This window comes from Balaenoptera borealis, assembly GCF_965194805.1.
Source record: "Balaenoptera borealis genome assembly, chromosome: 3".
Lineage (NCBI taxonomy): Eukaryota > Metazoa > Chordata > Mammalia > Artiodactyla > Balaenopteridae > Balaenoptera > Balaenoptera borealis.
In genome coordinates this window covers 64,165,468-64,190,336 of record NC_138866.1, presented here as the reverse complement: position 1 = coordinate 64,190,336, position 24,869 = coordinate 64,165,468, and the positions used below count along the sequence as shown (strand labels likewise).

At 42.4% G+C, this 24,869-nt stretch overlaps 2 protein-coding genes across 13 annotated transcripts in view; one reads left to right on the top strand and one right to left on the bottom strand.

The window, feature by feature from the left end:
* Positions 1-24,869, bottom strand: part of LOC309625107 (uncharacterized protein) — a 758,084-nt gene that overhangs the window by 147,852 nt on the left and 585,363 nt on the right. The window lies entirely within an intron of this gene.
* NPAS3 (neuronal PAS domain protein 3) overlaps positions 1-24,869 on the top strand; it is an 853,648-nt gene that overhangs the window by 816,938 nt on the left and 11,841 nt on the right. For all 12 annotated transcript variants that reach the window (XM_082384096.1, XM_082384094.1, XM_082384095.1 and 9 more), the window contains 2 exons: positions 7,761-7,954; positions 12,211-12,317. In XM_082384096.1, the coding sequence (XP_082240222.1) occupies positions 7,761-7,954; positions 12,211-12,317 (301 nt within the window). The remainder of the gene's footprint in view (positions 1-7,760; positions 7,955-12,210; positions 12,318-24,869) is intronic.

The following is a 24,869-nucleotide window of genomic DNA, read 5'->3' as shown; positions in this document are numbered from 1 at the left end:
AATAAGCTCTCCCAGTGATTCTTGTGCATGTTCAAATTTTAAAACCACTATCCCTAGAGGTTTTTTTGGTTTTAAATAAATCCCTGATATCAGCATTAGGTGTCATGGGCTTTCCAATTAAGGAACGAAATACGTTTTCCCCCGTGTGCCAGGCCCATTTAGTTATTTGTGTACAGGACAGAGCAAGTTAACTTCATCTGTAAGAGGAAGAATGCCTGTCCTCATGCTTATGCATGAGTCTTTGCCTTTAGGACCTTAGGAGCTCATTGAGAATAGAGAAATTAGTCCCTAACTTCCTTCCTTCCTCTGCCTTCCAGAGTCGGGAATGCCCTTATCTACAGCTTTAGGCCTGTCTACTTCCAGAGCCAACCTTCAGTGAGTCTTTTCAGCAATCAGACCAAGCACCAACTGGTCGTGTTCCAATTACATTCCCCCTCCTGCTCGCCTCATTTCCATTCAAACCAAGTGGAGTCCCTGAGAATTCACACTTTCTAGCTGTCGTCCTTTTACCCAAAAGGATTGGCTTCTGCCAGGGTTCCTCTTCCTGAACTTTAACCTGGACACTTCCCTTGTACCCAGTCTCACCTCCTTTCTCTTCACTGCCAGAGCTGCCCTTAAGTTGAGCCCATCTAAAACTCTCTCCAGTTCTTGCTGGTCCTCTAGCCTTAAGTGCTGAATCCTGCCCAATTCTGAAGAGCCCTGATCTTAGGCAAATTCTTAGGGACAAACTCCCAGAAAGCCTTCCACAACCCACGTGGTTCCTGAGTTGATTGCCACCTCCATACCTAGCTGATGATGATGACATTCCACAACTGCCTCTCCTCTGTTGCATCCCCTTTGGCCCTGGAAGAGGCCTGCATCTTCCCCTGCTCCCTGCGAAGACCTCGTTGCCCCCTGAACCTCCCCTCCCTTCGATCTCACCTCTGCCTTGAGAAGTCTGCTTATCCCTCTTCTGTCTTTTCTTATCCCCAGTTGCTAAAGTCCCGTTGTGAATTATGATGAAGATTACTAGAAGCGAGGCAGTTTCTAGAAATAACATCTGAGGCGCTGGAAAGGGAAGGAAAATAACACTCTGCTGTTCTCCTGCCCCTCCCAGGGCCCACAGTCTCCTCCTCCAGCCATGAGCTCTCTTCTCCGTAGTGTTTGCATCTATGGACAAGTACTTGGTCTCAGCTAAATTGTTGTGTTGTTGTTCTCTGTTTTTCCCCCAGGTCTTGCACAAAGACCCAGGTGGCAGGAGTCAGACAGACAGGGACAGAGGGACCTGTCAGGGGAGATTCTCCAACCTATGATATAGTCTAAATTCAGGAAAACCCGCTGCCTAAAAATTTGCATGAAGTAATTTCCATGAGGTTGATATTCTCACGCTGGTTTAGATTAAGTTGTTAGGCTGTAGGCTAGATGTTTAGACTCAGAAGACCCGGCTAACTCTTTATCTTCCAGCAGGTTGTGGGCCACCTCACAGCCCCATCACTTAGAAGTAATTAGCTGACTCTCCCACCTTAGCTAGTGATTTGATGATCTGTATGCTGAACCAGACTTCTACAGGGGAATAAAAGAAAAAAGACCAGAGTGCCAGGAGGAAGCCTAATTTTTAAGGTAGATTTGGATTCCCCTAAAGGACAAGTGAAAAAAATCTCTGAAGATGCACTAAACCCAGGGAATCATAGTTTTTTTCCTACCTGCAGCGTTTTTGGTTCCCCTCTTTGCATGACCCTATTCTGTACTTTACATTATGTGTGGAAAATAATGTACATAATACTTAGCACTTCCTTTTGATAAAGAAAATGTTTCATAGGACTAGTAGTAAGATTTATTCCTAAAAGAATGGAGACTAGCTTCCAGATGTATTTTCCCATCACAGACTTTCTTTCCTTAGGTATTGACAGAGGGGAGGTTTTATCAAGGTCTTTTTGATGGGCTTGTTTATAATGAGAAGTTATTAGTGGAGCACATCTAAGTGTTTATCACCAACAGACGACGGAAAGGAGCATATGGCAGGAAGAGAAATATATATTTGTCCAAGAAACATGGCTTGTTAACACTCCCACACTCGTCCTAAACTCCGTGGACATGTAGTCTCTGTACCGCGCACACCCGCTCATTGTGTCAGAGAAGAAAAATAAAAGTCAAACAATGACTTCTTCAATGTGGGACTGTCAAATGATGCTAATTTGGACATTTTCATCAAAGATGGTGGGATTTCCACTCAGCAATCCTTTGCATACTGCTTCACTGTGGCTGGTATCTGGGCAGTACTGTGTAAGGGGTTTAGAAAAATACAGGCTTTAGCATTTTTGCACAGCTCTTTACGATAAAACAAGAACAATGAAAGGAAATGTGAGGATTGAGCTCTTATATAAAATTGAGCTCGGGGGCAAAGAATCTTTTCGTTCAGAAATCTCTTTTGAAGAATGCCTGTAGATTAAAGACCAGGCTAAGACAAACCTTTAGAACACAGAGGCAATTTTCACCTGACACTGGCCAAAACCAAAGCATTGTTCCAACTCGGTTGTGACCCACAAACCCCTATTGATTAATTCTTAAAGTAAGTTCTGCATTTAGTAACTTGCAGCTGTCCTCCGAAACTCCTGCCCCTGCCATGGGTAAGGGGAGTGGGAGGTAGGGTAGCCCTACAGCACAGTGAAAGCCCCTCTATTGAGCAGTAGGTCATAGAATTCTCTAGAACTTAGCAAGAACCCTAGGTATCAACACCTGACTCTTATCCTCCATTTTATATCTGAGGAGATGTTGCCCTGGTCAAGCTAGATGACTTGCCAAAATCACCAGAACCAGAACTCAAATTAATTGTTCTGTTTCCCAATTAACGTTATTTCTACTCCACAGTATTCCTTTCACTTTAAAGTTACTAGGTTATTTTTATAGTTTCACAGTTCTTGACATACTATTAGTATTTAGGCCTGTATATTTGTATTCAAAATCATTTCTCATTCACTCGCTTAACTCTACAAGGAAGCCATCCCATTCTCTGGGATGTTACCACGGGGCCTGGTGACCATGCAGCAAGTTTGGCATTTATGTCAGAATGGAACTGTGGATGGAGAAAAAGGGGGCTTAGAGTTTTCAGAAATGTTCACTTTTTAATAAAATTAATCATTATAGATGAAAAGAAACTCAATTTAGAGAAGCACCTAAGTTGCTTTAGGCTACAGATACTCAAAGGGCTGGGGTCGGGGGGGGGGGGGGGGGATGCCTTTGGTGTTCGTCTCTCATCTGTGTTGTCTCTGTTGGTAATTGCATTGAATTGCTTGGTTTTAACTATCACCTCCAGCCAAAACACCAAAACAAAGCACAAACCAACCAACCAACCAAGTCTTCCAAAACCATATCTTCATCTATCTTCTCTTAAGTATCCAACCCCTTTTTCCAACTATCCCCAGGACACCCTGCCCAGGATTTCCCCAGGCTGCTCAAATACAAAATGTCCACAGGGAAATCTTTTTTGTCCCATTGTCAGTGATTCCTGTATTCCCAGGTACCATTTAGTCTATCATCATCATCTTCCTATGACACAGGCTCAAAATCGTGGTGCTTCTCCCCAGGTCCCATTACCAATTTCTACTGCTTGTACCTGCCATTTGCCCCATCTCTGACTTTTCTGCTGACACCAGTTGAAATGCTCCTGGAGCCCTGGGTGTCTCCAGTAGGTTCTCTTTTAGATTTGTTTATATTTTCTTTTATATTCCAGCCCTTTTCTCTATCTGGAAACCCTTTCACCATTCTATGATTATATCTTATGGCAATTGATTTTAATGCCAGTTTCAGGTAGCCTTCCAGATCCATTCGGTCAAAAGTATTTTCTACCTACCCTGACCTCCCAAAGATCTCATTCTATACCTTTCTTATGGTACACACTTGTTACTTAATGAAAATAGTATTTGTTGAGCATATACTGTGTATCAGGCATAAACCTAGGCATATACCTTTATATACGTTTTCACTTAATCCTCTCAGCAGTCCTATATTCTGGAAGTCCATATTTAACTGGTGTTGGGTACAGCTTGGACATGGGGACTTTTAAAGACTCCCTGGGTGATTCCAGCATGTAGCAAGGTTGAGAACCACTAGTAGAACTCCAAACCCGTTAGCCAGACATTCTCCTAGCAGATATCACCTTTGAAGCTCTAAAAAACAAACAAATGTTGGGCCCCAGCCCAGTGCTACCAAATTAGAATCTCTGGGCAATAGAGCCTGGGAATCCACGTTTACACAAACAAAACTTCACAGGAGGTTCTGTCACGTAACCAGGATGGAGAACCACTTTTTTGATCAGACATTGTGTTCCCTCCTAATATTACTATATTACAAGTAATTGTTTATGTTTCCTCCCACTATGTAGTCTGTAAACCCTTTGAGGACAGGTTTACATTTGATCCACCTTTGTTTTCTCCCCGGCACCTATCAAGGTCCCTTGCACATAGTATGTTTCAGAAACTAAAAAACTAATAAAATGCCCTTCAATGACCCTACTAAGAAAACAAAAGACACCTTTACAGAGTACTTATTCTCTCTGTACTAGGTTTTTAATCTCGAATATGCTGACCTGGAAAGTAAGCAAGTCATTTCAGTTTTCTGAGCATCATAGTTGCATGGCTACCCAGTACCAAAGCTAGTGCCAGTGCCCAGCTCTTCTGATAATACTCTCTCCTCAACACCTCAGGCCTTCAAAGCAAAGACAAAGGGAAAAAATCAACTATCTGTGTGTTTGGATACCTGCTCTCGGCCATGTTTCTAAAATCTGAACATAACTTCTCACAATGGAAAAAAAAACTGTTAGCACTATGAAATAGATTTGGGAAAATACCTTAATTTAAACCCCAAAGTTAATTACAGGACCTAACAGGTATCCCTTTTCTTCTCTTCAGCACCATCCTCCCTCACCCCCAGATGTACATACATACAGAAAAACACACCCTCTGATTGTTCTTTGACATTTCTTGACAACCGTTAAGTTATTGCATTGGTAATTTTCTTTGGTTTTTTTTCCTTCTTAGTTTGTACAATTTCTCAAAGACTTTTCAAATAACCTGGGCTTCTGGCTATAAGTGAAATAATTTCAAAGGTTCATATACAGTTTATTTAACGCAGTAAATTGGCATCCGGTATTAATTTCTAATGTTTTGTTCAATATGAATACGCACATAAAATGTATACAAACATAACAGAGTTGAAATGATGCTCAAGCACGACCTAGAAACCTAGATTCTAGTCTCTTTTTTGCCATTTCCAAGCCTGATGACTCTGGTTAGGGAATGAACATTCCAAAGCCTCTTTCCTCACCCAAAAAAATGAAAAGGAGAATGACCTAAAATAGACCCTCCCAATTTTTCTCCCAAATATGAAATGTCATGATCCTTTAAAGTAATAATAATTTATTTGGCCTTTGGTCAAGATTAAATGAATAATCGGTCCTTACCCATATTATTCAGTTGACAGTTTTACAGGCAATCAGAATTATAATGAAATTTGCAGACTTCTTTACAATTTGGAAAGTGTTCACCACCGTTACCACCTTTGATTTTCATAACGTAATTGCAGAATAGTCATCATTATCCCCATTGCACAGGAAAGAAAATTGAGATGCAGAGAGGTTGAGTCCAGGAGAACGAAATCAGGTAATGGCAAATCTACTCAACCCAATTTTTGACCCCCTTCAACACCTCTATGGCCACAGGCAAAGCTGGAGGAGATCAGAGGCGGGGTAGATCTGAGTGCACACAGCTCCCCCAGCAGCCTGTCTGCCTTCCCAGAAATGTTTGCTAGCCCAGATGCCTTCAGATTGCTTTGGAAGAGAATACCAAGTGGGGATTTATTTAACATATCATTTCTGGGTGTGAGTTTTCCTGAGCATTTATAGTTCTGTGCTTTGCCAAGAAGCTGAGTGTTCCTGATAAAAGAAGACAGATAATGATAAATGAGCATCTATGTAAGCCTACCTGGGAGGAGGACCAGGGACTGTTAACACCCCTCCTGTGAAGCTAATCCCATTTCTTTTAGCTATTTCTTTATTAGTTAATGAGGTCGTGCAAAAACGTGTGTCTGTGATGATGTTTTAGCATCCCTGCCTCTAGGAACATTTTCAAATATTCATAAAGTAGCTCGCCTGACCAAAGCTTAAAGTAAAGGTGCATTAAGTATGATTTTAGTCTACTTCAATGCGGGTGGTCAAAAAACTGCTCCTGAAATAACCTAAATAATCCTCCTCGTTGGTGTTTCCAGATCCACAGCTCTGGGCTCAAACGTGAAAGGGGACAGGGAAGAGGTATCATTTAGAATAGCCAGGACTCCAAAGGGCGGCTCCGTAAGCTTTGATCCTGCTGCCTGACTGACAGCAGTGTGGCTTGCTTTTGGAAAACTGAATAACTTAAAGGAAACAAAAACACAATGAAAAAGGAATTACCAGTCAAGCCCCTAGGAAGGAGAGCAGATGCTACTTCTTATTGCTCCTGGGAGGCCAGAGACCCACTTCCCACTTTGGTTCCTTCTGGCAAGGAGGGAAAAGAAGAATTTCAAAAACTGATTTGGCGCCCAGGGGTGCATTTGGAGAGGCAAACCAAACACAGAAAGTTAGCCAGCTACGAAACTGAGCTCCAAGGTACCGGGAATGGCAGCGAGTACCTCTACAACTGGGTTTGGGAAGGTCTGCCACAGTGTCATAGGGCCCCAGGAACACAGCTAGAGTGTACACACACACACACACACACACACACACACACACACACACACACACACAGTCTCCAACCCCCCACACGTATACACACCTGCCTTCTATCATCCGGAAGCAAAGCCACCCAAATCCTTATCCTTTCCATCCTTTTATGATTTCATTTTCCCAAAACATCGTTTAAGGAAACTGACACTATGACTCTTCTCCTATGTTCAGTTTACAAACAAAGGAACTTTTTCCAAAGATGGCTTTATAAAAATAATATTATTTAACATATGTGCGGATGATGAACCAATTTCCTTTGGTTCAGGGTGGCCTGGACTACCCGTGGTATACTTTGGCTAAGAAACCAAAAATCACAGCCCAACATTGTCCCTCCCGTTTCTGAGCAAGTGCTCCTGAGCCGCCACCAAAATGGTGCAAGGCTTCCTGACCCTACTGTGGTGTGTGAGCTTAGGGAACAAATCATACTCCAAGGTCCTCTAACCTTCAGTCCCAGACGGCACTGCGATAAAGCATGGCATTACATGTACGGGTAACTTAGCACTGCCTAACATGGGATATCCATGCTCAAAAGGACACATTCATGTCACTGTCACTGAGTTTTTTAATCACTGGAGTCTGGCTTTTTTTGCAAATGAAGGAAAGCTCTGAGCCACACTTCTGAAAGGAGATGTCTGTGGAATCCCACTCAGTACAAATTTGGAGAGAGACAGACATCATCCATTAATAAGGGCTGATAATGCAAACGTTTCTTTTTGCAGCTCAGGGCTCAACTTTCTTGTCCTTTTATCTGGTTATGAACTTCCTCTAAATGTGAAACAAAAAAAAGTCTTGAAAAATAGCAATAGCATAGTAATAATGCTGCCTTGAGAAATGCTCAGAGTATAATATCATTTCTCTTTTGTCTCTTGCCTTGAGGACATTGAGGGCACTTTGACAGCCCTTATGATTACACAAGATACAAGCTAACATTGGTTATTCCAGATGCAATTTTACATTTCTCAAAAGAAGTACTGTTACAGCCCAGATGTAAATTTGACTGTGTCCTGTACTTAATGTTCTATTACAGGTGATTCACATAACGGGCCGGCTACGACTGAGGGTGTCGCTGTCCCACGGGAGGACCGTCCCCAGCCAAATCATGGGTCTCGTGGTTGTGGCTCATGCCTTGCCTCCCCCTACGATCAATGAAGTCAGAATTGACTGCCATATGTTCGTCACTCGAGTAAATATGGACCTCAATATCATTTACTGTGAAAATAGGTACTTCGTTTTTGTTTTCATTTGCCCTGTTGTATGTTGCACATTGGTAAGGGCTGGTGTTTTCAGCAGTCTGAAGCATTTTACTCTCCCAATGAGGCTCATTATAAATCCTGCTCTTATTTTTAATGGCTGCTTGGACTGACACCAACCATGCTTTATATTTGAAATTTACATTGCTGCCCTGATTTACATTAAGGACAACAATGGAATGGAATTAGGATTCCCAGGCATCCATATGCTATAACTAAGACCCATTTTGGCCGAGAACCCAAGGAGAGAGGTGGGCTGAGACATTCTTGGCAAAACGATGCAGTAAGAGGTATCTCCTGATGCCTCAGCCAGACCCACTTCCTCAAGGACCCAGCCTCATGACGGTCAGTGTTCACACAGGCATTGAGCACCTTGTCCTAGTCAGCTAGGGCTGCTGGGACAAATTGACATAGTCTAGTAGCTCAAACAACAGACATTTATTTCTCACAGTTCTGGAGGCTGGCAAGTCCAAGATCAAGGTGCAGGCTGCTGAGGTTCCTGAGGGGGCACGCTCTTCCTGGCTTGCAGAGGGCCACCTTCTTGCTGTGTCCTCATATAGGGGAAAGGAAGCTCTGATCTTCCTCTTCCTATAAGGACACTAATCCCATCATGGGGGCTCCATCCTTCTGACCTCATCTAAACCTAATTACCTCCCAAAGGCCCCACCTCCAAATACCATCACATGGAGGGTAAGGATTTCACTATACGAATTTAGGGGGTACACAAACATTCAGTCCACAAAACATATAGAGAACAAATGAGAATTTGATGCCCCCAGAGGAAAAAAGACAAAAAAGAAATTTGCAAAACTATTCAATGATGCTTTGTAATCCTGAGGATTTCACTGTGATAAATTAAAGAAAGATGACTCATCATATGAATGACTTGGCAGACTGAGCTCTTCTAAAAGGACTTTTTAGCCTCTGGTTAAAAAGTTCACTTTTCCATTAAGCACAAAGCAAGGGACAAGGAAATGGGACAGTGCCCCTTCAGACCTTTCACCCAGAAGTCACCAGCCCATCATCAGACTGATTTGAAGAAGAGAGAATCACTGGGGGGTGGGGGGGGGGCGCGCGAGGTGGGGAGGGGAGGTGAACACGCGTCGGCTGTGGGAAGGAAGCTTGGCGACGCCGTCCACCCTGGTGCCACGGGGAGAATTACCGAATTAATTTGTGGGGACACTTTTGTGGCTCAGATTATCGTCAGGCATGAAGGCAGCACATGTTTGCTGAGTCCTGTGATTGCCTTCGGCGGGGTGGGGGGGGACAAAAGAGAGGAATGGTCAAGTGGCTAAGGAAATTGACCTCTTCAGGGCCCAGCCAAGAGGAAGACAGACAGCGCCTGCATTCAGTCCATTAGGAAGCACTAAAGATGTTGAGATCAAGTTAGAAATGCCTCCCCTTTCCGGTCAGGTTTTGATTCAGAGGAGAGAATTCACCATGGGAAAAGAGTACCCGCCCTGAGCTTTTTAGTGTTCAGTGGGGTAGAAGATATCATGAACCTGTCACTATTATTTAATGAGTAACTCAATCTATTTTCCAAGTTTTGGGGGTATTTATTAAAATTTTATCATCATGACTGTATACTTAGCTGTGTCTAAGGTATTCTGCCACGACCACAGAGAATCAGGAAAGATGAGTTTGCCAGAATGAGTAGCTAGAGTTGGCCAGGAATAATAGAGAGAGATAACATTTACTGAACACTTGCTACACCCTCAGCCATATGCAAAGCACATTAGATGCACTATGTCACTGAAGCTTGAGGACGGTTTTGTGAGGTCAGTGTTGCCCCTGTGTCCATCGGCCCCACGCAGTTTCAGCTTAGAGAGAAAGGTCGAGTGCCTTGACTGAGGCCAAGATTTGAACCCCAATCTGCCTTATTCAAAAACCGTGCCTCCTGTGGGATCCCCCTGCATTCATTGTCTCTAATTTTTCTTCAGAAGTCAGGCTAAATGGTAACGAATCGGAATAACCACCGAGGTGGAGCTTTCATATACATGCAACCATGAAAGAACACAACTACAGCCCACAAAGCGGCCTCTTCTCTGATTTAAAATTTAGAATGTTGGACACCCAGGGAGGCAGGTAGACAGCCAGGGGATGGAGTATGGCTTTGCGTCTTTGGAAACATACGTCGGCTCCCTCGATTCAGATTCACAACCACCAATCCCGGCAAAAAAGACGAAGCCTCATCTTATTTACGTTAACTCCCAGTGATTGGCCTGTCCCCAAGCCATCACTTAATTCTCATTCCTGTTATCACAGGTTGATTAATTCTTTTGATGCACTCCATGGACTTGAGTGCCTTATGGTGCCACTCTAGTAATTGAGATCACTTTCTGTGACCCACTTTATGCTTTTTTCTTCCCATTAAAAACTGTTTTTTCCACAACCCCTTATTAGCCAGTACAATACAGCATTATTCCTCCACTGAAGATGATAGTAATTATTAAAAAGGATCCCCGTTAAAGGCAATTGCATATTGAATCTGAGGGAACAGCATACCTGTGTGTCAAGCACTGTGCTACATTCATGTCATTTCATTCATTAATCCCCTCACCAGCCTCTGAAGTTGTCTTACAGATAAGGAAACTGAGGCTCAGCGTACAAGATGCCATCAGGATTCTGATCCTGATATAGGTCATCAGACTGGTCTGGAGCATTCTACACATATATTAAGAGGTCTTTGAACACTGAGCTGGTCACAATTCACCACGGTAACAGGCTCTGAGAGTACAAAAGTGCTTCCACTGTTTTGAAGGATTTCATTCAAATAAAAAATAAAGGACTGTCTTCCCTAAAAGAATGGAGTGCCTTTTTCCCAGGGTTTATTGTTTAATTAGGGGTCTGCTAACTAGAAAATAGAGCCCGCTCCTTGACTCTGCAGATCCCTAGGACAGCCTTGGGCAAAGCCCACATCTGACACTTTCAGAGGAGCAGGCAAATTCCAGAAACACCAACGACGGCCTTTAATGACATCCTTATTCCCTCGTTTGCAGAAAGGGGGTGTAAACTGTGCTTGGAAAGCAGTTAATGGTTTTAGGAAAACACCAACTAATCTGTTTTGTACCAGAAAACCATGGAATCCTGAGAAAACACTCCCAGAATTCTAGTTTGGCCCAAAATATGATTTAAATTGCTAGATGTTGAGAAATTCACTCACTGGGTAGTGTATTTTCATTATTTTCCATATTATTTTGGTTTGGTTTGGTTTCTTATTTCCTTGCCTTTAGGGGTCAGATTTCACTCCCCAGCAGCAATCTCACGGGTTTCTCTTAAAGGTGCCAGAGCTAAAGATTCACTTCATATTTGATAAGTCAGAAACCATGAAAAGAACAGGGGCAGTAAAGAGAATCAATTAAACAAAAGATAAATTCTCTTTGGGATGGACCGAAATGAGTCTGATCTTGGACAGGGAGGGAGAGAAACAGCATTCTGGCGTGTTCGTGTAAACCAGGCAGATTCCCCCAACGTTTTTTCCAATTTTTGTTCTTTTTCTGCACTCCTGCCTGAGGACATTGCCGTCTGGACAATCAGTGACAGAAGCTTACACACACGTATGGTCGAGCACAAGCCTGGCAGAGCTGCCAAAATGGTTTAAAAGTTTCCGCGTGGAATCCACCACAAAGTCCCAGTTAAAAGGGGCAGGAGTGAAAGCTGAGCTCCCAAATGACTCAGACGGAAAAAGATAATACCCCCAGGCATCTGTATGTCTCAGCATTTAAATTATATCCCTTGAAATGCCAATTTGGACTTTGTGCCAAGAAGCAGTCGAAGCCCTTTTTCATGGAAATACCCAATAGAAGACCAATCTGTTTAAATGAAAGGTGTCTCTAATCATTTGGTATAAACATAACATGTTTTTATTTTATTATGTAACCTTGCATTATCTTGGCCTCTAATGAGGATCTCGCATTGTTACTGATTCTCAATAATTTCATAGAATTATGTTGTCTAAATGTGTATTCTGATACTAAAAAAAGAAAAGAAAAACCTATCTAATTATTTCAACACAATTGCTTGATCTAGCACAGTTCCTACTTTAGAAAAAGACTGTTGATATGTTAAAGAAAATACTTTTATCTAAAAAGGGTTTTCCCTCAGTGCCAAGTCCTCCCAGGTACCCTGGTATAATGAAAATTGTCAGTATATTTGTTTCTAAGTCATTTAACAGTTTCTATATTTCCCCTCCCTTCTGATTTCCAGCCTGTGTTCTTCTCTTTGTAGGATTAGTGATTATATGGATCTGACTCCCGTAGACATTGTAGGGAAAAGATGCTACCACTTCATCCATGCTGAAGACGTCGAGGGCATCAGGCACAGTCACTTGGACTGTAAGTACCTCCTATGCACGGGGACAGCTGAGCCCAGCCAGGGTCAACTGTCTCAGGTGCTCTTTTGGTTTCCATGCCAACTTCTCCCTTCATATCTCCTGTACATCTGAGATGACTGTCAGTGCACAGTGAGAAAAAGTGAGACATAAATCACTTCAACTTTTGTTGGGATTAGATTGAAAGCTGGACCTCCAGGCCCAGAGAAATTGCTGGATCTGTAGGCGCTCACCTGGGATTTCGTGGTCGCTCTCTCTCCCATGAAGTGATGGGGGAATCTTTGTCTTAAGTGCCTTCTCGCCCCTTTCATTTTCTAGAGAGCAAATTCCACTGTGAAATGTGTGGTCTCAGTTTCAAAACAGACATGGGAGAAGACAAGTTCAACTAGGCCAGAGCTGCATAAGAATTCCTACTTAACTAGCAGCAAAACTGTGATGGGGGGGGGGGGCCGGGGACAGGGGCAGAGTGCCTCGTGTGGATACGGCAGCTCTCAAAGGTGCTGACTTTTCACTCTATTTCTGGAAAGAGGGTTATTTAGAGGAGCAGGTACCTCCACCTCCCGACTCTTGGAAGGGAGAAACTCATCTCAGCTCTTTGAGTCTGGTTCCCAGCTCCTGGCCAGTCGGCTCACCTCCAAGGCACCTTTTGTGGCGTTTAAGCAAAGCAGGACCAGCAGTGTTCCGACTGGGTCCAAGCAGTAACTCGCACACGAGCATCCTCATGCACTTTTCCCTCATCAAACTCAGCAGGGCTGTTTTCACTATGTGTGCAAGGGATCTGACAAGCCCATCAGGCAAGAGGCACTGGTCTGGTGGACCTCTTAGGAAAGGGCTGCCCTTTTCCAACAAGAGATTCTTTTTATGACCATTCAGTAGACTCTTCCTAGAAAATGAGGGCCCTGCCATCTATAGTCCTAGAAGGTTCTAAACCCGGTTCTGAACTCCACTTTTAAATACATGCAAGGGGACACAAAGGAGATGGTACAGCGTGAAGCAGAAGCTTTTACGTAGTAAAACCAGCCAGGTGGCCTCTGTATTAATTTCTTCTTCCCTTTCTGGCCACGGTTGAGGAGAGCTGTTTCAGATCTTTCCCGCCCTTTGCCGTTGTTTAATCATTTCAAACTCAGATCTTCAGAGGCGTAATGGAGAGACACTAAGCTAGCCGAAGTCTCAAACTGTGAGCATCTTGTACTGTGTTTTTTATTTATTTGTTTGTTTGTTTGTTTATGGCGTGTTGGGTCTTCGTTGCTGCTTGCGGGCTTTCTCTAGTTGCGGCGAGCGGTGGCTTCTCTTGTTGCAGATCACGGGCTCTAGGCACGCGGGCTTCAGTAGTTGTGGCGGGCGGGCTCAGTGGTTGTGGCGCACGGGCTTAGTTGCTCCGCGGCATGCGGGATCTTCCCAGATCAGGGATCGAACCCGTGTCCCCTGCATTGGCAGGTGGATTCTTAACCATTGCGCCACCAGGGAAGTCCCTTGTACTGTGTTTTGAACCCTGCATTAGCAACACTGACAAGGGAGCAAGGTCAGTGTCAAATTCTGTATATACTGTGTCTCTGGAAAAAAGCCTGCCTGTGAGGCTGCTCTGGCAGATTCTACTCCCAACCCAGAGTGCATGCCTTGGTATGGCCCCCCAGCGATTTAGGGAACATACTTGTTGCTAAGAACGAATGGATGTCGGGTATCACAGAAGCAGATGGCTCTTCAATTAATTGGAGGAAGAAATGATGCTGTTTCCTGAAAAGACACATCAGGTTCTTTGTAGCTGGGAATTTAGAGAAAATGGAGAAAAATCAGGATCTTTGGAGGAAGCTATGAATATATTTTGGGATGCGGATATGCCAGCGATCCACTTTGAAAATGAATATATTGTTTGTAGACACAGTCAGAGACCATGTGTGTGTGGGGCGGGGGCTGCTTTTTCATTCTGGAATCTTAATCGAGGTCTAAATTCAGAAACCCGATGCTGACAAAAAGGAACTTTGTCCTCCTCCGTTATTATTTGGAAAACGTCATGCTATCTCTCTGGGATTTGATTTACAGCTTGAAGAAATACAATTCCTCAGGAACAGTGAGCCAGGGCAGTTCATTTCTTCCCAAAAAGCAAGGTCTCCAACCAATACATTTGATGCCATTCTTTCCTATCTACTTTTATCTCGTTTTCAGTACCTGGAATAATTTGAGAGTGCTGAAAATAAACAACTCCGTCCGCCATTCACTATTGTGCTAGTATCCTAATTTTTCTGGTATCTTGCCAACTAATGAACAGAGAAGGTATGCTTTCAAATTCTGTGATTTTTTTTCATTACTTGATATTGACGTGCTGGCTATTGCTTTATGATTTCATCTGCTAACAATGATTGAGTTCAGTCTTTCAACTCATACACATGACTTCTAATTTTTAAGTTCTTTTAATAACCTTAAACACATGAAAAACAAATAGAATGAGCTGATAATTCAGCACAGTAAAATATACTTCACATATTTAGCTATCACGCTGTGGAATAACTCCACAATGTCAAGTAGCACACAATTAGTAAAACTGTAGGGGGAGGAAAAGGAGTGTTTTGATCCTGAAGAATTTTGATCCTAATCAGATTGAAATTTCAGCATTCTTGTAGTGCTTAATATCTTCAATCACACACACACACACACACACAAATCAAACTGATGCCAATGTCAGGTTTTGCATTCTGTGACTGAAATAAAATGCTAAAATATACAAATGCATCTTGCTTTGTACAATAAACATTAACATCATTATAAAGTAAGATTGAGTCTAAAATTATGTGATGGAATGTCTGATGTTTACCTAATTCTCAAACCAAAGCCAGCCCAGTAACAAAATGACAGAGCATGTAATAAGTCTTGGTTGTGTAAACATTGAAAAAAAAAAAAAGGCAAAAAGCCAGCATAGCATCTTGCTTGTCCAAAGCCCTAGGCTATTACTGAAGGATGCCTCAACTGTGCCTTCTTGGCAGGAGAAGGTCATGGTGACATGGAATCAGCTCAAGAATAAGATAGAATTCTAAAACAAAGGGATGGTTAAAAAATAAACCACATTAACTATTTAGCTTTTCTTCCTAGAGCTATTGGCACAATTCCTGGTTCTGTCCATGAAAGGCAGGTTGTAGTCATCTGATCATATTTCTGATATTTTGAGATGTGTCTTATGCTCCAGTTTATGGATAAACCTTAAAGAAAAAAAAGACTCGACAGCCTTTGATAACTCAAAATGCTCTCTTTATCACTTAGATCTACTTCCCTAGCATAGGTATCTGTAAATCCATAGATGAACTCGTTTCTAGAATAAGAAAAGTAAAAGGGAATCTCAGCTGCACCAGGATTTGACAACTCTGATAAATTGAACCAAAAACTTTGGACCATTTACTCGCCCACTAGGTTAACATGAGACTCCTGAGAGTTCACTGGGTTTCAACACAAAGAATCACTAGGAATCATTATCTATACCAACACGGTGGGTTAGTGAAATTACACCGGGATCTCAAGGGAGTTTAGGTCCTCTTCTATCATACTGTGACCAAAGACCTGTGTGATTTTTTTTTTTTTTTTCTCTAAGCCACCTCACTGGAGTCACTGAACCCAATTTCATTGATTCTTCAGGCCAAATTGAGCAAATCAACATTTCAAGGTTTGAATTTTAAATCACCCATGTTAGCAATTATTTGAGCACCTTTTCCTATCACCCTCCAGTTCTCCATTGCTCAGGATGTATTGACCTCAAGATGACCAGTCACATCTCCCTGGAGTCACACACTCCCGTTACCTAGAGCATCTGTGTCACTCTTGAATTATGAGAACGCTTCACCGTGTACTGCTTTGCCTCTGCCTATAGCCCAGAAAATAGAAGGGCAAACCACACATGCTAACCAGAGGAACATGCTTTGCATTTTGCTTTCGCCCCTGTCTATGGAAGATGCTGAATTTGCCTTGAGATATCCTTAGGGTTCTTCCCAGGTCACATCAGCAACGACTCTCTAAAACCTGGAAAGAGTGGCCTGAGGGAAAACTTCCTTTCTCTTTATTACGTTGTGTCCCAGCAGCAAGGGTCTAAGGCTCGGGCTCTGGAGCAGTGGAGCTTTAGAAAGAAGGAGCCAGCAAGCATAGAAGTGGTGGCAGTTTTCCCTTCCTAGAACTGCATCCAGGATGAGGAAACTCTGGAAGATTTATTTCAGAAAGAGAGGACGACTTTTCAGCTTGTCTATGAGATCATTAGAGTTAAAAAGCACGGCCTACCCAATATATTGGGGAGCTGTTAAAAAAGAATACGGTAGCCTGTGTATTTCTTAATTACAAAATCCTATACATCCTAACAGAATGAATACACCACTACCTGGCATAATGCATTCCACGCTGCTTTGCATCCATAACCCCTACACTTCCCTCCTGAAGGCGTCTCATCACCCAATGCAAGCCGACTGCTTAATGCAGGACTAATTAGTATATCCCCTTCCAGTCTGCAGGCCCTCCATTGTAATTCCTTCCCTGCTCATTTTTTTCCACAACCGAGCATCAATCAAAGTTAAGTGCCCTGCCTGCCTAGGAAACACAAGATGTCCTCCATGCATTTGTCATCTGCCACAAAAACAAAGGGGGAATGTAATTGTTGATTTGGGTATGCAGCCATCACACACAGTGAAGGAAGCGGCGAGTGAAGGAAGGAGGGAAGGTGTAAAGTTTGATGGGTGGACCAAATGCAGACGGCACAGGGGACTTTTTCTATTTCCTGATCTTAGCTTTTTCCAGCGCTGGGTCTTTAGGGATTGAGCTGCCACCTGATCATTGGCTGGACGTTTTCCCCCAAAGCAAATGAGTTTTTCCTCTTCTTCCATATGATTATGAAAATTCACATGAAAGGAAATGCATTTAATAGCTACCGTGTCTGACTTTTTTTCAGAAGCCAAGTCAGCCTACATCATGTGCCTGTCCACTAACTAAAAAGACTGTCAAATGGAGACAAAATAAAGTCAGGTTTTTTATGCAGGAGTGAATTAGGTATTTTTCGGTTTTGGTTTTGGTTTTGGCCGCGCCGTGCGGCATGCAGGATCTTAGTTCCCAGACCAGGGATCGAACCCGTGTCCTCTGCAGTGGAAGCTCGGAGTCCTGACCACTGGACTGAAAGGAAGTTCCCAGGAGTGAATTAGTATTATTACTTTACATCTTTTTTTCTTTTTCAGCAAGTGCTGATTTTAGCTTTCTAAGTCCAAGGTCAGGCAAACACAGAGAACAGAGACCAGCAAGGGCCTACCTACCAGCTGAGTGTCCCTGCTCCATTACATACTAGAAATGCAGAATTTCAGGCCAACCCTCAGGTTTACTGAATCCAAACCTGCAGTTACAAGATCCCTAGTTGACTTGCATTCATGTAAAAGTTTGAGAAGTACTGACTACACTGGTATTTAGAAGGCATTATTTTACATGGAGTAAAAGTAATACAGATCGACTAACGATCTTAAAGACTTCATTTACCCCCCTCCAATTGAATGAATTTTATTAATAGTAGTAAAATATGAATAGTCAAGTGGCTCTGAGGGCATCTCAATCAGTGTTCAAATGAAACGAGTGTGATTACTTGGTAAAGAGATCAACTTCTTTACAAAGCTGTAAAGTTTTGAATTGCAGTGGAGAAAGTTAATATTTAGCAGTAGTAGTCAACTTGTAAGCAAAAGGAGGTCTTTAGTTTTTCCCCAGGTTAATATTTTTCCATGTACTTGACTGCACGTGTGACTAGGAACAGTCATATTTTCCCTGTTCAGGGTCATCTAACATTTGTGAATACTTGCTACACACAAGCTTCGCAGTATTGCTATAAAGTTTCAAAAATAACGAAGTTATGGTCACTACCTTCAAGCAGCTTACATATTGGTAGAGAGGACAGCATGAAAACAGCCAGTTTTGAAAAGGTGGCATAAAATGAGGACCATCACGATGTGTAAACAAAACAAAGAAGCCCCAGAGGTGGGGGCCACCAAGGAAGGATAAGAAGTTCCACGAGGCACATTCTCCCTGGACATGGGAAGAAGATGGCAAGATGGCAGGAGATATGATAGGGGTGGGCGTTGGGTAGGTGTTGAGGGCATCCCAAGCTTTGAAGAGCACACGAAAAGACGCAGAATGTAGCATGTTGATCTTTTCTCTCTGCTCAGAGAGAAAGCCAGATCTTTGATTTGACTGATACATTCTAATGCAATTCTAACATGGATTCTTGGGCTTTTCCTTATTACTATTTCAATTAGTAGCTGCTTTTATTATCATAACAGAAACACCTGATATTTGAGAGAAACTAACCCATTGCTCTCATAAAGCATGATCAAGAAAACAAAACAATACTTCTAAGTCATCCATTTTAACAGAAATCAATTAACCTAAATAAAATCAATTCCAGTACTTCTTGTACTTTATACAAAATGAAGAACAAGATGACATCATTTTTCTAAAAAACACTGTTGATTTAATGACACCCTGCATATCTCAAAAAAAAACCAAAAACCCTCAAACTTTTTTTTAAACACAAATGAGCAGCGTAGGATTTAATTTGTGTATGTGTTTAGCATACAGTGTTTTTCCATTAATATAGGGTTAACTAAAGAGCAGCTTATTTGAAGCTCTTTAAGAATTCCCACCCCCTCTCTCTGGCCTCCTCAAATTTGGGGGGAGACACATTAGCCAGAACCCACCTGATTACAAGTAACAGAAAACCCAAGTAAAAATGACTTCAACTTTCTCTGTAATCGTCTTCACTTTCTCTTCATGATCAAAAGACAGCTGTAGCACAGCCAATCATCAGTTCCTCACAGGACAATGTCCAAAGTCAGGAGAGGGTCAGTTGCTACTTTGTGTTCATTTTTTGAAAGAAAAGAAAATATTCCCGCAGGCCCTCCAGGAAAGTCTCATTGTCCAGCATTTCATCAAATGCCCCAGCTTCCGCCAAGCGCTGGATGGAATTACTGTGGCTGGTTTAAACAAACATTTATCCCTCCTGAGACTTGGGGGAAGACCACCACACATAAAGCCCCAAATGGGAGTTCTATTACCCGGAAAGAAGTGGCGGAATAGCTGTTCAGAGGACACTCAACAGTGACCGCTACCTGGGAGAATCTATAATGTTTTCACAACAAAGTACCAGGATTTCTGACAATCCACAGAACAGCTGAACACATGACGTTTGTCTGGGCTCCTTTAAATAGTCCTGATTTTACGGAACACTAGTTTTTGTATACCTATGCCTCACCACTTAGATATTTCTTGCTAAAGATATTTAGTAGGCTTAATGAAATGACTGCATCCAGAAACACAGAGTCTGCCAGAGACATAAAATAAACCTGCCTATAAGGGGGAAGGGGAGGGTGGGACGAATTGGGAGATTAGGATTGATATATACACACCACCATGCGTAAAATAGATAGCTAAGGAAACCTGCTATAAAGCACAGGGAGCTCAGCTCGGTGCTCTGTGACAACCTAGATGGGTGGGATGGGTGGGCAGGGGGTGGGAGGGAGGTCCGAGAGGGAGGGGATATAGGTATGTGTACGGCTGATTCACTTCACTCTACAGCAGAAGCTAGCACAGCATTGTAAAGCAATTATACTCCAATAAAAATAAAAAATAAAAAAAGATTCACCTCATCTTTTTACCTTTTTTAGGTCTCCCTACATCCCAGCTTAACCTCCCCAGTACTCCATTCCTCTTCATTTTTAAAGGAAGGTGAAGGATTCACCCAGGCCAGGTTGGACCTGCTGTGCTTTCATACGCCTCCACGCCACTTTCCATAAGTCATCACTGTGATAAACTTACTAGTAAAAATGACTGATAAGCATCTGTCTCCTGTTCAAGGACAAAAAGAAGTAAATCCTTATATTTTCAGAAGGAAGAAAACATTTCCAACAGTCTCCCACGGTAGAGAGACTTCCCCCTGAGTCTCGTTGTGCAGTGTTTCATCATATTCCAAACCTAAACCAATCCCCGGGAAGGGAGACAGAATTTCTGTGACCAGTTCAGACTCAGACAGGAGTTCAGGCCGGCGACAGATTTTGCTCACTTTGCTATCCCCCAGTGCCTGGCACAGAGAGGCACATTGAAAAAAATTATTTATTGAATGAGTGGATAAATCCACCATTTCCCTGATTTCCTAGTCATAAATCTTAATTCCATGTGCAAGAGTTCACTGTGTCCCTTTTTATAACAAACCCCCAACAAAAAAGGTTTGGAGGCTAAAAAATACTCTGTTCTTAACTATTTCAGGTCAAGAAGGTCAGGACTAAACAGTACTGAAACTCCCTGACTGGACTGAAAACAGCTTAAAAAAAATCTGAGATGTCGGATGTCACTCGTGCCAACAATTACTTTGACTCTTCCGGTCCTAGAACATGATCCCCTCAATGTTCAAAAGCCTTGGTCTCCAACTCAGCACGTTATCATCAAGAAAAGGGGAATTTATTTTTTAAACTTAACAAATTGATATGTTCTCAATCAATGAAAAGTTTTCTGCAGGATTCAATATTAACAGTTAATAAAAATCTGTCAATCGGCAGCGGTGATATAGGAAAAAACCTCTTCTGAGGTTATAAATCACACAGATAGCAATTCAAGCAGGGCCTGTCATTAGGATATTAGGGGGAAAATCCATAGATGATGCATAGTCATTCACAGACCATCCACAGGTCTTCTGTCCTTAAGCTCGTAACTCACATTAAGTATCAAATATCATTCCATTTGACCAAATATTGCTCAGCACGTAAATTTACAAAAAAACTAAACACCAATTTGTGGATGCCTGCTATTTAAGACATCTCGCTCACTAATTGCAAAATCTATAGGAAAGTCTGCACGGCATCAAAGCCTTGCTTGATCCTCTGAGCAGTTCTAAATGAAAAACTGTCTCTATTGTAAGTAAATAAAGCGCCAAATGCACAGTTCCTGGCTCTAATGCTGTTTCTCTTGTGGGTTTTGAAAATGACCTCTGTAAGCATCAAGAACTATAACTTTTTAGATAAAGAAACCTGTTCTTGTTTTAAGTCTATGTCAGGTTCATTCCCCTATAGCCCACAGTTTTCAAAAGCAGAGGAAAAAGTAATCCAGAATTTAAAAAAGAAAAAAAAAAAAAGTCCTGTTTCCAGAATGAAGTTCCCTGTCAGCCTGCCTTGGGCCTTAGGTGGAGAAGCAGAGATTAAAGAGTCAGTATTCTTTTTCATGTTTCATCTGCCAGTTTTGTGAATGTAGAAAGAAAAACCGGTAGCTACAGCTAAGCACCCAACTGTGGTATTAAGTAGAAAGTGTGATTCTAGCACACCACCCCCCTAACTTGCACGCTCTCCACATTAGTGAATTCAAAATTAATTTTTGAGTATCTAGCAGAAAGCCCCCCACTCCCCATTCTCTGCAGCCATTGATGAAGGTAGCTCAAGGGGGGGGGGTGAGCCGAGCAGCAGATGCACCCTCATATTGCCATGACGATAATGAAGCTCTTTGTTCAGCTGTGTGAATGTCAAGTGTGAAAATCTCCGATGATCTCACCATTTCCTATTTATTCTATACTTACCTGAATACACCAAGTATTACAGCTTTTTAATGCATATGCAAACCTCTAAAATGTCCTTTTGTGAGACACTTCGCTAAAAGACCGCTTTTGAGATGTCTTCTTCATCTCCTCTTCAAACTGAATTAGACTGCTTCCTTCTTTTGAAGACACAAGTAACTCACTATTTAGAATCTTTGGCTTTGATTTTGTGGAACAGCCCAACAGGAAGAGACCATGTTCTCTTTTTTCCTCCATATTCCTGAAGGCAAACTTGGACTGATTTGTTTTGAGTTACTGACAGAGTTATGTTCCTGCCACAGACACAGGCTTCCTTTATGTCCTTTCAATCATCAGTCTATCTCTGTGGACAAAGTTTTCCTAAGGAACACTGAAATCCCTCTGTTGGTCACTGCGTGCAGAGCCATAGATGTGCACTGCAGCAAGAGCTCATCAGATTGGGGGGGCGGGGGTAGTTTTTCTCTACAGGGAGTACATTTCTTGTGTGCCTGCCACTAAGCTCACACCAAGAGGCCAGGTGACTTCTTAAAAAGATAGTCAATCAATCTGAGCATCCAGTCTTTGGGGGGGGGTAAAGTGTGTATGTGATGTAAAAGGTCACGTGTTCTAACACATAAGCATTTTTCTTTGGATTGAACTGCATTTGCCACTCCCTTCACGATTAGGGGTGGGTGGTATTTTGACACTTAGAGACAAAAAATGGTCAAATGAGTAGGGCTAGAATGGTTCCACCAGCAAGATGTAAGTCTCTCCTTGTCTCTAGTAGTTTCTTCTTCCAAATGCAGGGTCCCTTCTGTCCTCTGAAGAGCACAGTCTGTAACTCAGAGGCACCTGTAGCTTGGAAGGTGGGGCAGTGCTGATGACAACTTCTTGGTTTTCCCCAGAGCTGAGCAATAGCAACCAAAAGCAATCGGCTGCGCCCTAGACTTCAGGGCTCAGAGGAGCAAGTTGTGGTGCAGTAGCAGAGGCATCCACGGTTATACCTGGGACCATCCGAGACTGAAAGGGCATCTGGGAGAAACCCAGTCAGCCCCCCTGTGTCTTCACGTTTACCCTCTAACACCTAAGAAAAGGCCATTTCAGTGTTCTGAGATCCTTAAATAAAAACTAATTCCTATCGCACAGTTTTAAAGACATCTTTCTAGAAACGTTATGATGGGATCATTGAATTCAGTGGGCACACATAGGCTGCTCTACCAAAAGGTTTGGACAGCAAAAAGTAAACTTTGGGATAAACCAAAGAGAAGATGCCAGGTTATGTGTTAGAAGTACTCAGACCGTATCACCGTGTAAGACTAAAAATAAGATCCTCATAGATATTTCCTCTCTGTCTCGGTTTCCTCTCTTTATAGTTTGAGCACTGTTATGAATGTTCTCCTGGGCTCATTGGTTTGATGAGGAACTATCTCTTTTCAAGGGACAATTAACTGGTTTTTAAGGACTTCCATACCAAGTAACTTACATCATGCTTATTTCTGTTTTTCTCCACAAAAGGGATTTTGTGAAATAGACTAACGCAGACATTCTCTCATTTCTCTCCATTACTTAAAGCTAAAAAACCCCAAATAAAAACAGCAGCCCTGGATTAGAGAGTATCAAAAAAGTTTTTGTGTTTTTCAAGTTGTCTAATTTATTACAAACTAAAAATCTCTTTCAAACTGGCACCAAAGTGGCTTTTCTTCGTGAGCTGATTAGGACCACATGAGCTCAGGAAAAGCTGTCAGATCCTGCCTCTGGCACAGCTGGAATGATCCAACTGATTTGCCAGTATGATTTTTTTTTTTTTAAACAGGAAGCTTCATCCACAAATCATAAATTTATATTCTAGAGCCCCAAGCAAAAATTATTCCGTGTTCATTTTAAAAGAAGCAAAATTCCATTGTGACCGCTTTTATGGGTCCTCCTGAAAAACAGACGCAACCGGGGTGATCTTTTGGTCAACATTTCATGCTACAGTAGGAGCTAACTCAGTGCCTTATCTTGAGTTATCTAGATTCCCACGGACACATGGGGGTGTCATTCAGAAAACACTGATCCTCAGGAAACAGTCATGATCCAAGACCATGCTGGAATGTCTACCTTTTCAGAATTCTGTTTGTCAGGCTGGCCCAGGGCAAATTAATGGATTAGGTTAAACTTGTCTTCTTGAGCTGACGGTGATGGGCCCCTGCATCTGCTCTATGGTGTGGACCACGGTAAGTGAAGGCACTCAAGTAGCTCCTGACTCCCCAGGGAACCCCTCAGGGGTCCTTTTCTCCGCAGCTCTTTCACCACCACTTCATGACGTAAACTTGCCTGGCCTGCCTCTCTCTCACTGAGGTCTCCTCTCTTTGCTAGATGGCCCTTGGCCTGGGTGATAAATAATATTCGTGGAATCATGGGCCCTAATAACTTTGTATTTATCTTCTCAGGAAACACAGATGCACCTAATCAGACCCAGAGTCATGCTACCTTAACCCAAAAAGGTGACACACATCAATCTTTTAGCAAATGAGCCATTCTGCCCCTTCACAGCACATCCATGGGGCCCACTCCCAAGGCTGATGTTTTGCTGGTCATGCATTTCAGAAAGGAGATTTTGTTTCTCTGTTTCTTTGTTTGTAAGTAAGAGAAAGTATTATTAGGAACGGGAGGGCGTGGTGATCTTTATGCTGATTCTGCAAACTCTGATTTGACTTTATAATTTCTGTCTTTGCCCCTTGCTACGCACTGTATTGTGGGGTCTTTTTTTTTAATTGTGCCTGCTTTGGGTCAAATTCCAGTCCAAAAACCCAGCCAGGCTGGGCTGGTCTAGCCTACCATCTCAGTGTTTTCTTCATGTGACTCTATAAAAGGGGCTTTGCCTTTATTAAAAATACTAGAACCATTTGAAATTATCCCTTATTCCAGATACACAGCAGGTAGAATTATACGCCAACCACTGATTGGGATGCTGTAAGTATTTCTGTGAAAATAGTGGGCAGAATTTCATAACCCATCGTTCCTCTATTAATAGTTAACCAG